The following is a 13,697-nucleotide window of genomic DNA, read 5'->3' on the forward strand; positions in this document are numbered from 1 at the left end:
TATTATACGAAAACATCGTTATATATAAATTTAATGGGCCCGCGGAAAACGGGGACGGAGAATGCTTCACCATCTTTGTCTCCATTCTCTGTTTACCCGTCAGAATGATTACATCTAAAGGTAGAAGAAACTTCTCTATTTTTATTCTCTAATAAAATAATTTCTCGTGGGAATGGGAGATCGAGTCCTAGTTGCCACCACCCATGGCGCACGACCAGCCCAACTTAAAAGAAAAAAAACTGCCCGAGGAAAGAAGGCGGAAGCCGACGTGCAACCAGCCCAGCTTAAAAAAAACTGCCCGAGCAAAGAAGGCGGATGCCGACAGACGAGTCGTCCGTCCCAGGCTCCCAGCCCCGGCGCCCCGTCTCAAATCAAAAAAATTCGTCTCAAATCTCAAACCCATAAAAAATACTGTATTTTCCAACCAAGCCACTCGCCCGACCTTCATCCGCATTCCACGCGCACTCCGCTGCCTCACTCCGAGACTCCGCCGCTGCTTCCAACTTCCGTTGCGCACGAGCGAAACATCCGGAGCTAGCAAGGGAGGAGGAGGAGGAGGCGATGGCGGGGGGCGGGGATAAGGTGGACTACGTCTTCAAGGTGGTGCTCATCGGCGACTCCGCTGTCGGCAAGTCGCAGATCCTTGCGCGCTTCGCCCGCAACGAGTTTAGCCTCGACTCGAAGGCCACCATTGGGGTCGAGTTCCAGACTCGGACGCTCGTCATCGAACACAAGTCCGTCAAGGCGCAGATCTGGGACACCGCCGGGCAGGAGAGGCAAGTCCGCTCTCTTTCCGCGTTCCTCCTCTTCGATCTCTTGGGGGTTATGTTACCGCAGAAAAGGGGATCTGGGTGGTGATGCCCCGCAGTGAACTAGCGCAGCGCGCTTAGTCATTTTGAGCTTCGTTCCTCTCTATTTTGCATTTTTCGGGTTTCAGGTCGATGCATGGTTCGTCTGATTTTGTTGTGGTGCGTGCGAATTCGTTATGAACGATTTGTGCTGCACCATCGTTGCACCAAAGGTAGTTGGTACAATTGTAGCTCGCTGCACTCCAGTTGTTGAGGTAGTCAGCTTAGCTTGCCTTACGTTTTACCCCAGTCAACAATTAAATGGAGTGTCCTGTGACACTGGCGCTGATCTGCAATGCAATGCGGCGTTATGGCTACGGTGATACGGCATACGCCAAGTATATAAATGTAAAAAATCAGAATATACGTACTCAAACATTTGTCACTCTAGCATAACAATCAGCAAATAAAAATAGTAAAAACATACTCCCTCCGGTGTCCTATTATTTATTTGTCGTTTAGGACAATGACACGGGCTCCAAAATATAACTTCGACCAATATTTTTTTGTTAAAATACAAATAAACTCTTAATACATTTATACTTGTATAAAAGTACTTTTTAAGACAAATCGGTGCATACAAATATTAGGTTTCAAAACTAAATAACAAAATAGTTATTTGTAGTCAAAATTTTATAAGTTTGACTCGAACCTTGTTCAAAACGACAGCTAATAGGACACCGGAGGGAGTAGTCATAAGCAGGGATAGGTAATGTGCCGTGAACTGGGCTGCTGAGATGATGGGCCACCAAACTAGGCTGCTGAGACGATATGCTTCATTTTGAGGGGCTATGGGCTGCGATGTATCAGGTGAAGTATTGGATGAGTATCGATGAAATATCAGGATTAAATTTATTTATTTTTGTCGGTGATATCCTCAATATTTTCCTGATACCATATTGGAGGCACATCGGAGTATCCGATATGTATCGGCGTATCGCGATAGCGATAGCGATAGGCAACCTGTGTGAAATATCGGGGTAACCTAGGTTATCAGTCTGGCAGTCTGCTAAAACTGTGTGTGCTTTTCTGCGTTATACAGATGCAGCTGTGTGAACTGGCCTGAGAGAGCATAACAATTTTCTAAATACTCAAACACTACTGTTAGGCATTGCATGTGCTGTTAAGGTTAAGCATGTCACTCCCGCTGTCATAGGTTACATAGTGTGAAAATGTTGATCCTAGGCTGCCGTCACTTGTCAGCCTGTGGTCTCTAGAAACAGCCTGCTAATTTTTTGTTTTTCGTAGTCCTACCGATGCAGAAATCAGTGTTGTGGATTCAACCAAAACAATGGTCTCATGGTCACATTGGTGGACCGTGGAATACAAAATATGATTTACTAAATACTAAGAGTGTTTTTATTGCATGTCATGAGGTGTTGAAGTTAGCAAGTTATGCATGGTGTTCTTGTTTTTCTGAGGACTGGTTGGGTCTGTAAATGGTGGACATAATTTACTAAATAACATTCTTTCCTGCATGTGGCTGGTGTTATGGCCTTGTAGCCATAGGTGTAGTGTGTGGCACCACATAATACATAATTGCCACTAGATTTTGTGTTGTTCTTGGCTTGTTCGACACTGGAAGTTGTACTGTCTGGATAAAGTCCACATGATGCAAATGATTTTCCTTGAAATCACATTGGAACAATGTTAGAAATATGATGAAAAAGTAATATTTTTCAGATAGCTCGTGAATTGATGCTATAAAATCATCTACACGTCAATATCCTTCCAAGGTCAATACCAAATGCATTTTTTAGCGCCCTACCTATTTTCTAGCAAGCGTGCAACAGTAAGGCATGCTTTGCTTTGATGATGTCGTTTGGGCTTACGACTTTAAAAAGCTATCGCTTTATGTTGGTGTGTGTGTGTGTGTATGTGGCAATAGGTGTCGAACTTAAGTGACTAAAGGAGTGAACATGGGAAGGTTGATTTTATGTATAGGTAGCGAGGCTAAAAATGGTATTATATTTTTATGGTAAAAGCTAAATGGAGTGGTGTTGGGTACCGAATGAATCCAAGCACGAAATAGAGAAATAAGTTGTATTGGATAAAAAATTCTCGTGTTTGTGAACAATACAGGTTGGGGGTATTTATTTGAAGTCCCCATCTTTGTAATTTACACGAAAAGACATCCCTACCTCTCAACTTTCATATTACAACAGTTCGTTTACATGAGGGTTGTGTGGTCATTTACTCATTTTTCATCTCTTTCATCCATCTTTGATAACCAATCCTTGAGAACGGTTAATCTTCAAGTGTTCATGTGTTACGAAGATCTTCTGATTTCATCACTTGAGATGTTGAAGTAGTCCCTATTGTAAAGACTTCGCAAGACATTTGTCTTCATATGCAATCTTCGTGGATGAAGCTTCACATGTGTAGTCTTCGTGTGCTTTCTTTCGCTTGTAGGGGTTCTATATGAAGCTTCACGTACTTAGTCTTCCTAATTTCGTAATCGAGGCTTTAAGGCGAAGTCTAAACATTCAGAAGTTTCTCACTTCTGATTGCTTCATTTGGCGCGAAGTTTCTCTGTAGGTCTATGTTGATAACAAATGCTTGTCATGTAACTCCAAATTATAGAGGGATGCTACCTGCGGTGAAATCCCCAACAAGGGGTCTCAATTTAGGCTTAAGTGGAGCCCCCCCCCTCATATAGAAAATCGAGTCACTACTGTGAATCATTCAAATCCAAATACGAATGAAAAACTGTTATAAAATTGGAAGAAAGGTGAAAATAAATACAATTCATCCACCTTTGATGATTTTCTCTATCGGCCACTACCTCCTTCATTGGTCACCATCTGCATCGTCTCTTTCAAGCTCGGGATTGGATTAGGGGTTTGGGTTTTGGGTAGAACTCTCTAATGGCTACGACCTTAGAAGGGGAGGGTGACAGTGGTGGCAATTGGAGGGACGATGAACTAGGTGGCTGAGGTGGACTATGGCAGTGGGTTGGTGTTGGTCAACAAAGAAGGGGAGGGAGAGGCGATGTATTCATACCAGGGCTTCATGTCAGCTGAGGTCGTCGTCATCCACGATGGCGTGCTGGAGCATGACTGGTGGTGAGGATGGTGGTGGCACCTGACCATAGCATGAGAAGGGGAAGTGCTTGTGGTCTGTGATGCGGATGCGAGGAGATAATGTTTGGAGTCAGATGGTCGACTAGGGGCCTTGCATCATAGTTACCTCCTTTAAATTTTGAGACACTGATGCATGATACTTTCGGGTATGCTTCTTTACATTCATTTAGCATACTTTTTTTTGCTATTTAGTTGGTATCATTTGAACTTACAATAAAACTATTGATGCACTTTGATTAGCGCACACATGATTCATTGCATTTCTTTCACGCCCCGTTTGGATCACTGGAATTGAATTCCATTCTAATAATAGTAATTTAGGCATATATCAATTAAGCTAATTCACTTTTATACAAAATATATTTGCATACTATTATTAGCAAGATGTCCTAGATATTTATGTGCTACATTTTTATTATAGAGGAGTAGAACGAAGAGTGTCATGTAAGTTACAGATTAGAAACAAATTCTAATCATGCATAAAATCATTTCCTATCCTCCACCCTATGAATTTGAGATAACCTTATATCTGAACTTTGGAAAGTGGTGGAATGCCAAATTCCAAACTAAATAAGTTACTTTATTGAGTGAATTCCAATTCCTTTAAAATGAAGGGATCCAAACGCCCCGTCAGAAACATTAGGCGACTGAACTTGAACAGCCATATGAATTATGTTTAACTATACTCACATGATACAACTTATAAATGCAATTTCATCTCTTGTTTGTTTTTTGCATACTATCTAAACTAGAGTCTACTGATAACAATTGCCATATGACTGTTTAGACATAAGATTTGATGAAGCAAACTTGAACCTTTTGATGTAAAAAATCTGCAAATTTTCCTATAGCAAATAAAATTTGTGAACTCTTGACGTTGCAAATAATCTTACAACATGTTATTGTTGCTAGTCCATTGATACAATGTTCGTGGGGAAAGAGGTGTGTCGTGGGGCAAACAGTAGTAGTGTCGATCCTGTGTGGGAGACACAGTCAGGAGTGCCCTAGGTGCGCTGCGTACACCGTAGGGGCGCAATCACCATGGCCAAGACCACGAGCGAGTAGTTTTGGAAAGTTTCAATCATGCCCACAATGTAGGAGATATCTATATCTAGTGTGTTAGTGGTAGTAAGTTATTTCAATTGAAGAAACTTTCAATTATTAGTTGGGATCGGGCAAGAGAAGTCCATACATGTGCATGCAGCTAGAGCGCGTGATGGGGACCAAGTTTCTGATCTTCCATCATGTTGAAGATAAGTATCGATTTGGTGGAGAGAGACACATCGATGCGGCTTCATATCACAAAAAATTGTACCCTATAACCTTAGCACCACATCTCTAGTTAACAACTTTGTTATAATCTGGTTGGCCTTGTCGAGAACGCTAATCCATGCTGTGAATCGATTAACACAAACAAGAATAAGATAAAATGGAACTCAAGTATAGTGACAATTGCAGATGGATAAAATGGAACACGAATTTGGGGTTTCACAGACCTATAACGGTGACTGTTCAAAGACAGATTGATCCTTCTCTTTGGTTCTACTGTTTTTGAGCCTTGGAAGAGATTATGGAAGACCTGGGCTCCTCCTAAATGCAAATTCTTCCTTTGGTTGGCAATAAGGAACAAATGTTGGACAGCCGACAGATTACAGTTGAGGGGAATGCCACACCCAGATGTTTGCCCTATGTGTGATCAGGCCCAAGAGACAATTCAGCACCTCCTTACTGCGTGCATTTTTGCACGGCAATTTTGGCACACAATTCTTGCTGCTATTGGCTTGGGGCACCTCACTCCAACAGCTGATGAAGAGAATTTTGCAGACTGGTGGGGAAAGGCAAGCCACAAGGTTGTCAAGACCAGAAAAAAGGGGCTTAACTCTCTGATCATCCTGGGGGCTTGGTGTCTATGGCTTCAGAGAAACAGAGCAGTTTTCCATGGGGAGTCACCCTCATTACCCAGGATTTTCCGGTGTTTCTCGGATGAGTACGTTTGCTGGGTAATGGCAGGAGCTAAGGAGTTTGGGGGCTTGGGCTCAGTTGCTGCCCTGGGCGTGGTCGGGTCGAGTTTCAGCAACAATCTGTAATCTCCTTAGGGTTTATTTGGTGGGAGAGTTGCTCTGCAACTTCTCCTCTATTGTAATGTCTTTTTTCCTCTCTAATATATAAGATGCGCAGTTCTCCTGCGGTTTTCTTAAAAAAAAAAGCAAAACCTGAACCCTAACATTGTTGTCGGCTACTGATTATATAGCCTAAGGCCATGCTCTGCAGATCGTGTATATGGCCGTGCAAAACACAGTTTTTACTGTAGAATACACTGTTTGCAGAGTGAAGATTGAAATAGGAGGTATGATAGTAGGTGGGATAGGAAGTCTACTGGAGATAGCCTAAGGGGTGTGCAAGGACCCCTATTTGCGTCCATAAGGAGTCCCAACATGTTACAAGGCCCAAAAGGGTCCAAAAGACGGTGACAAGAGTACACGCCCTGCCTGTTGTCAGCACCCCTGCCTCCAGAGCAGCAACAGAGGGAACGGCTTCCGCTTAGTGCTTGCTAGCCAAGTTAGATAAGTTGGGTAAGGCAAAACTGCAGGCATGGAATTGCTTAGGAGACAGACAAGGTCCCTACATCTGCTGCTTCCCTAATGAAGGAAATGAGAGATTAGAGTGGCCACGGCTATTCCAAGGGAGGGCTTGGATCTGGAAGCTGGGGCCAGATCTGGACAGGGCCCCAGGTTGTTACCAATTGATGTCCTTATCCACTTGCCTGTCTCCAATCGAAGAAGAATACACTACCATGCCCACAAACTTTTCTGTTTTTCATCGTTCTGAAGACAGGAGAGTAGACAGTGCACCTTCTGGATGAATTTTGGCAGGTGTAATGATGAACTCACACAAGCTGCTGCAAAGGGAGACAAAGGTGGATAGAGAAATAAGTGGTCTCTGTGATTTATTTTAATTCCTCTTTTTGTGATTTGGTTGCCATGTTGGAAGAATCGCTGAAAAATGGAAGGAAAAACATGAAAAATCCACATGGACACCTGGCAGTGATTAACTGGTCTTAAGAACAAAAAAACTGGTCAGTTTGGATATAGGACAGGGGGTAAAGATATCTGGTAGTGGAGTTTGATGGCTAAAATTGGAATCTGATAATAGTTTGTAGGTCAAAAATGGATTTCTTCCTATTAACTATCATTCCACAAGTTGTATTCCATCATTCCTGTTTACTTTTGAAATGTGTGGGTATATTATAACTATAATATACACATTCATCTGCAAAGTTTCTATTCTAATAAGTTGATTTAGTTTATATGAGAACTGACTATTCGAAATAGTTTGTTCAATTCCTTCGTGACCACTTCTGTTGTAGCTGTTATCTGTGCGCCTATGATTTTAATCGAAACACATGCTTTATTGTACTGCAACTAAGCAACATTTTTCAGGCTGCTGCTGGTTTTCCTATTGTTTCTCGTTTGAACTGTATTTTGTTTTGCACCGATACACGTGATCCATGATGGGTTGCCTAATGTTAATTTTATGCATTGGACATGCTGCATATTAGATAACTTCCCATTTCCCTACTGTTAATTTATAGTGCTCCAGCACCAGATGTAGATTTTATTGGATCGACCCATATCCCACTATCCAATACCTAAAGGGTTGGTTTGGTGACAAGGAAATTGGAGGGGATCCCTAGGGGAGGAAATCCCTTGCTATTCAACCCATGGATCCCCTCTAATTCTTTTGTCACCAAACCAACCCAAATTGTAGTGTAAATACCCTGGGTTAGACCACCATATTTTGTTCCAGTTGGTGTGAAGCACTTCTAGGTCCTGAGTAACCCATAACCACCCACCTGCGATGGCATTGCCCCGTCCATTTAGGCTATCTCCAACAACTTACATATACCTATCTCTTATTTCAAACTTCACTTTGTTTTTTTTGAACAAACGCAGGAGAGCTGTGTGTCACTATATTAAGAAGAAAAATACATAGGAGAGACAAGACTTGTCAACCCCTAATACAAAGGCCCCTAGGCCGAGACCCCCCTGACATTAACACAACGCGCCACGCACACAGAGCAACAACCCGACCAAAACGACCACCAGCAGGCAAACTGCTAGGGTCCCCTAGGGAGCTGGCGTAGGACGAGGTCCTGCAGAGCTGATGCACCAGCCAAGCACCAAACGCTGCCCTCCTCAATCACAGCACTCTGAACTCGCTGGGTGCAGGGCACAACCCCCTCAAAAACACAAGCATTACGGTGCTTCCAAATCTCCCAAGCGACCAAAATGATCAAGGAATTAAGATCTTTTCTTAGACTCTTCTCCACTTTCTTGATACTTTGGCACCACCAATTTGAGAAACGAGTGCATCTAGGCTGAGGTACAATGGCTAGGAGGCCTAAATTGTGTAATATGGACGTCCATATTTGCCGAGCGAACACGCAGGAGACAAGAATATGCTGGATGGTTTCCTCGGCCTGATCACACAGAGGGCAAGCAACTGGATGGGGCAGACCTCTTTTTGCCAGTCTATTAGCTGTCCAAACCCTGTTTTTGATTGCCAACCATACAAAGAATTTGCATCTTAAGGGGGCCCAGGTCTTCCAGACACGTCGCCAAGGGCCAAAAGGGATAGAGCCAACAAAGAGAGCATCATAGGCCGATTTGCTACAATAAGTACCTTGAGCAGAGAGGCGCCAGATGTGTTGGTCTGCGATGTCAGATTGCAGAACTACCCCATCAACCAAGTTCCATAGCTGCAGATACTCCACTAGGACCGTTACAGACAATCATCCCCGAATATCTGACACCCATTGACGATTTGTGAGCCCCTCGGCTACTGTTCTTCGCTTTAAAGCCCTTCTAGAAATCATTTGGATCAAGGTCACTTTGTGAACAATACTTTACAAAACAATGTTTTGCATGGCCATATGCACGATCTGCTGGTCGTTGCCTTAGGCTGTGCTCAGCATGGCGTGCATAGGCTGCACTGTTTATAGATTCAAACTCTACTATGTAAACAGTGCTACATTATAAAACAATATTTTGCACGGCCATATGCAAGATCTGTTGGCCGCAGTCTTAGGCCATGCTCAGTAGAGCGTGCATATGGCCGTGCAAGACACTATTTTAAACTTTAGGTTGTACTGTTTACATAATGGAGTTTAAAATAGGAAGTTGGCTAGGAGGTGGGACAGGGAGGCTGCTGGAAATAGCCTTGGGCCCAGGCTTTACAAGTGTGTTGCCAAAGCTGAAGATGCAATGCAACTGGCTTTCTGTCAGCCTGAGCAGCTGTGGTTATTGACCTCCCCCTATGTCACATCATTCGTCAATCGTCACTGACCTCCCCCTCCACACAAAACGCAAACACCCGACTCTCCTTCACCATTCATGTACGTGGAGCTGAAGGCAGTGCCTTGTGTCAACCACGCATACCTGCTCTGGTGTGATGGCCAACGACCCTCTCCGCTGGTGTGCTTTCCGTACTCAGGGCTCTAGTGCTCCAGCACCATCCTGGTGCACAGCCCTATGGCTGTCTGCATCAAGGTGGTTGTCTCGTGTATATGGTCGCGGAAAACACTGCTTTCAGTGAGAGTGAAGTTTGAAATAGCGGATGAGGTGGGGAATTGGATGGGTAAGCTGCTGGAGACCGTCTAAACAGCTGCTCTCCCTGTAGTGTGTTTAGATTTTGCTTCTTGTGCTGCTGCTTCTTTGATCAGGTAGCATAAAAAATACAGCGCTAGAGTACCCAAGCGCACAGATGTGTGGTGGTTGTCTTCTTCAGTACTGTACTGAAATGAAATACTCCCTGACCCACTGGGCCAATTGGTTCGATGACCTTGATGAATTTGGTCGACCCAAAGCCAATAATTAGCTTTTATCTGAAACATTGCAACCCAGCTGCACCAATGCAGTTAACACAGATGTCATAGCACTTCACACTTTTATCTGAAACCTCACATATCTTTGATGTACTATCTAGTTAGCTTGACAGCTTGTCATGCTTGTTGTTTCAACAACTGCAGGTATAGAGCTGTCACAAGTGCCTACTACAGAGGTGCTTTGGGAGCTCTGCTAGTCTATGATATCACAAAACGCCAGAGCTTCGACCACATACCTCGCTGGCTGGAAGAGCTTCGGGGCCATGCTGACAAAAACATTGTGATCATGCTGGTTGGCAACAAGAGCGACCTCGAAGACGAGCGTGCCGTAAGCACCGAGGACGCCAAGGAGTTTGCCGAGAAGGAGAACCTCTTCTTCCTTGAGACCTCCGCGCTGCAGGCGACCAATGTAGAAAATGCCTTCCAGACCGTCTTGACAGAGATCTTTAAGATCCACAGCAAGAAGAACATGGCAGCGGACCCAAGGGCCAATGGGGCCGCACCATCGCTGGCAGGGAAGAAGGTCATCGTCCCAGGCCCAGCTCAGGAGATCCCTAAGAGCAAGTGCTGCAGTTCCATGTGACATGTTGCCTGAATTTTATTTGGGTTTGTTCGTGTCCGAGGTATTCTCAGCATCTTTGTGGATGTATAATACTGGAATAGGCTTAGATTTGAATTGCTGGTTAACTTGATTTTCGGTTTTGAAGGGACCGATATCGTAGTTTAGATTTGTCACCCGTCTTCAAGATGACGAGGATAGGGAGCGAGAAGAAAACATATGTTTGCATAGACTTTGTTGGATTTTACAAAAATAGCAGTGTAAGCACATTATTTTTTCCCCGATGCCTTGAAACCCTTGTGTACAGTAGAGATGGATCCTAAACATCTTAATTACAGGATAAATTTAATATTTGAAATAGATATGTATAAAATATGATGTTAATATTTAGTTATGCTGTTAAACATATTATGGAAAAACAAGACTAAATTTTTGTATTTTTTTGCATTAATCATCTGGATCTGTATCTATATTTGAATGTTATATCTATGATTTGTATCTATATTTGAATGTTATGTCTATGATTTCAGGAGATATAAGATAAATTTGAAATTTATTTTTATGAATCTTAACAAGCTCAATGCTAAAAACAAGAATATAAATTTATATAGCACATTAGTATCCTACTTATTCATAATTAAAGAAAAAGACTAAAAATTTAATATCTGAATAAGTATCTGGATCTATCCCTTGTACTGTAGTTTTGTTGGTGCTATTCCGTATCTCATCTTCACTCGGGTCGACATTGTGTACGCCGTCTAGTAGGTTTGTCTATATGCATTATTCACAGGAGCCGCAATTGAGCATGGTCAAGTGGATCATTTGGTACCTCTAGGTTATTGTCGACTACGGGCTTTATCGTCGATGCTCCACACCTGAGCTGATCGTCTAGAATGACGTTGATTGGGTTGGATTCTCGGACAATCGTTAGTCCACCTTTGGTTATACTATGTTTCTTAGGGCCAATTTCATCTTTTGGGCCTTCAAGCATTGACATGTAATTTCCCGCTTCAATGTTAAGGAGTACCCAACTGTTGCTAATGGGGTGACTGAGGCGACCTAGTTATGCCAACTTTTCCATAAGTTCCACAACCCCCTCACTTAGACCACGCTTGTCTACTACGACAACGTCGTCTACCTCTTCAAGTACCAGCAGACAAACACATATTGAGATCAATCTTTACTTCATCTGTGAACACGTTGCTGTCAGGGACATTCATGTTCATCACGTTGTAACAAGCTCGTAGTTTGCTGACATCTACACTAAAGGCTTTCTCTCATCGTTATTGGAGCTTTGGTCCAATATCAACATCTTTCTGTCTTTTCTTTTCGGTCTAAATGTAATGGGTCTATAGCTAAGCTCAGGGCTTCCGATAGGCATAGGAAGCCCTAGCCAGGTTAGTGGTCACGCGCGTGGTCAGGTCGGGCTAGTGGGACGCATGCATCCACGCGATTATGGGGCACATTTATGCATGTGTAAATATGTGTTATATTTTGCGTAAACAGAATGTGTGGTGGGGTCGAGTTGGGATGGACGAAGCTGGGCCAACGTTGTGTTCGTTGGTCAGGTAGTTGGTTCCTACTCGTGTTTATGCTAGCATATTTAATGGTTCAGAGTCGCATAACAGGAGAGCGACAACAAACCTTTCATTGGTTCGTTTAGGTGGGTCCACACACCACCGTGATTAGCGCGCCCACGAAGCTGGAAGTTACCGTATATATCGGAAAAGAAGATAGGGAGCCAATTGTGCGTGGGAGCTCAAGCGGATTTCAACGTAGAACGTGAACCAAAACAACGTAAATGGGTGTGAATTTTAGTGTAAATCATCGACCTATTTCAAAACAAAAACATGTATGGAAACAAAAAAAATCTGATTTAAATGTTTTATTTTCTCTATAAATATAGGATCTCTCCAACATCCATGCATCAAGGCTCGTTAGAACCAGTTTGTGATATATGCTGATACTAATTATACTACACGGTGAAGTTATTTATGCACTACGGTAGACTACGTAAAAAAATATGTTTTCTATTGTATGTGCACAAATTTAGGATGACAAGAATATGAGTTGAAAAGGAAATGGATCGACATACGCGAGATTTATGGAATCGTGGCAAATGACCTCATTTCTTAGAGCGGTTACCTTTTTCTAAATTTCTATTTTGTTGCGTAAATGTGTGGGTTGTAAATATATATTATACATATGGCATAAATGGTAGGAACATAATAAACACTAGATTAAGTAAACGAGATAATGCATAAAATCAATAAATCGTTTGCGTAAAATGTGAATAAAAATATCATAAACACATAAATAGATGGAAGCGAAGCCATGAACTGAAATATAGGTCGTAAAAACCTATTGACATTGGCATAAATATATATACAAAATAGCATAAAAATAGGACCGCCGCCCTGCGGAACCGCCGCCTCGCATCTGGGATGCGCCCCACTTCGTGCCTAGGGGAGGCTGTCGTCGCTCGCGTCTAGGGATGTCCGCCATCGCCGCTCCCACCTTGGATGGCATTGCAGTCGTACGCGCTCAGGGGTCGACCCTCGCGCGCGTGAATCCCGAGATTCGTCGCATCAGCCGCTCCTGCCTCGCCGTCATGCACACCATAGGGGTGCCGTCGTTGCTCACGTGCCCCTGAGATCCGTCGTGGCGCCGCCGCTCCCACCCCACTGTCGTGCACAACTCAAGGGGTCGCTGCCGCGTGCACGTCAGGGAGACGTTGTCGCGCTCGTGCCCTCGGGATCTGCCATCGCGGCCGCTGCCACCTCGCCGTCGTGCGCACCTCATGGGGCCGCTGTCGCGTGCGTGCCCTCGGGATCCTATGCCGCAGCCACTCCCGCCTCGCTGTCGTGCGCGCCCCAGGGGGGCCATCACCGTGTGCTACCTCAGGGATCCGCCGCCGCGAGCGTGTCCCCCGGACCCGCCGTCACGAGCGTGTCCCCAGATCCGCCATCGCGAGCATGTCCCCCAGATCCACCGCCACGCGCTTGCTCCCAGGATCCGCCACCACGCGCGCCTCTTGGGAGTGGGGACGTAACTGTCGACGTCGCTAAAACTGAACCCTAGCGATTTGGAGCTTCTTTTATAGACGCTTCGAAATTGGTGCGGCTGAACTGGTTGGCAACATCGGTCAGGGCTTTCGCTGAGCTATTAGAAGCCCAGCACTCCATATATATAGTGACGATATTCATCACACGAATCAGACTCACCTAATAAAAAATCCCACCAACCACCGTCACGTGTCATTCCGACCAACTGATTCCCTAGTGATCTGAAAGGGAAATAGGCTTACACCTTTTCCTAAATGA

General features: G+C 44.0%; 1 protein-coding gene across 2 annotated transcripts; it reads left to right on the top strand.

The window, feature by feature from the left end:
• The first annotated feature begins 255 nt into the window (after nucleotides 1-255).
• LOC100283230 (uncharacterized) lies at nucleotides 256-10,764 on the top strand. 2 transcript variants are annotated; one of them, XM_008645511.3, is made up of 3 exons: nucleotides 256-776; nucleotides 9,960-10,438; nucleotides 10,523-10,764. In XM_008645511.3, exons 1-2 carry the CDS (start codon nucleotides 562-564, stop codon nucleotides 10,396-10,398), a joined length of 654 nt encoding a protein of 217 aa, XP_008643733.1. In that variant the 5' UTR covers nucleotides 256-561; the 3' UTR covers nucleotides 10,399-10,438; nucleotides 10,523-10,764. The 2 variants fall into 2 exon arrangements, with proteins under 2 accessions (XP_008643733.1, NP_001149604.1); NM_001156132.1 differs by having other exon boundaries at nucleotides 414-776; nucleotides 9,960-10,743.
• The last annotated feature ends 2,933 nt before the right edge of the window (nucleotides 10,765-13,697 follow it).

The sequence above is a fragment of the Zea mays genome, chromosome 5 (genome assembly GCF_902167145.1).
Source record: "Zea mays cultivar B73 chromosome 5, Zm-B73-REFERENCE-NAM-5.0, whole genome shotgun sequence".
Classification (NCBI taxonomy): domain Eukaryota; kingdom Viridiplantae; phylum Streptophyta; class Magnoliopsida; order Poales; family Poaceae; genus Zea; species Zea mays.

Excerpts from the sequence above, each read along its gene's own strand:
- LOC100283230 (XM_008645511.3), top strand. The coding sequence starts at position 562 with ATGGCGGGGGGCGGGGATAAGGTGGACTACGTCTTCAAGGTGGTGCTC. Across the intron at positions 777-9,959 it reads GACACCGCCGGGCAGGAGAG|GTATAGAGCTGTCACAAGTG; the intron begins GCAAGTCCGCTC and ends CAACAACTGCAG.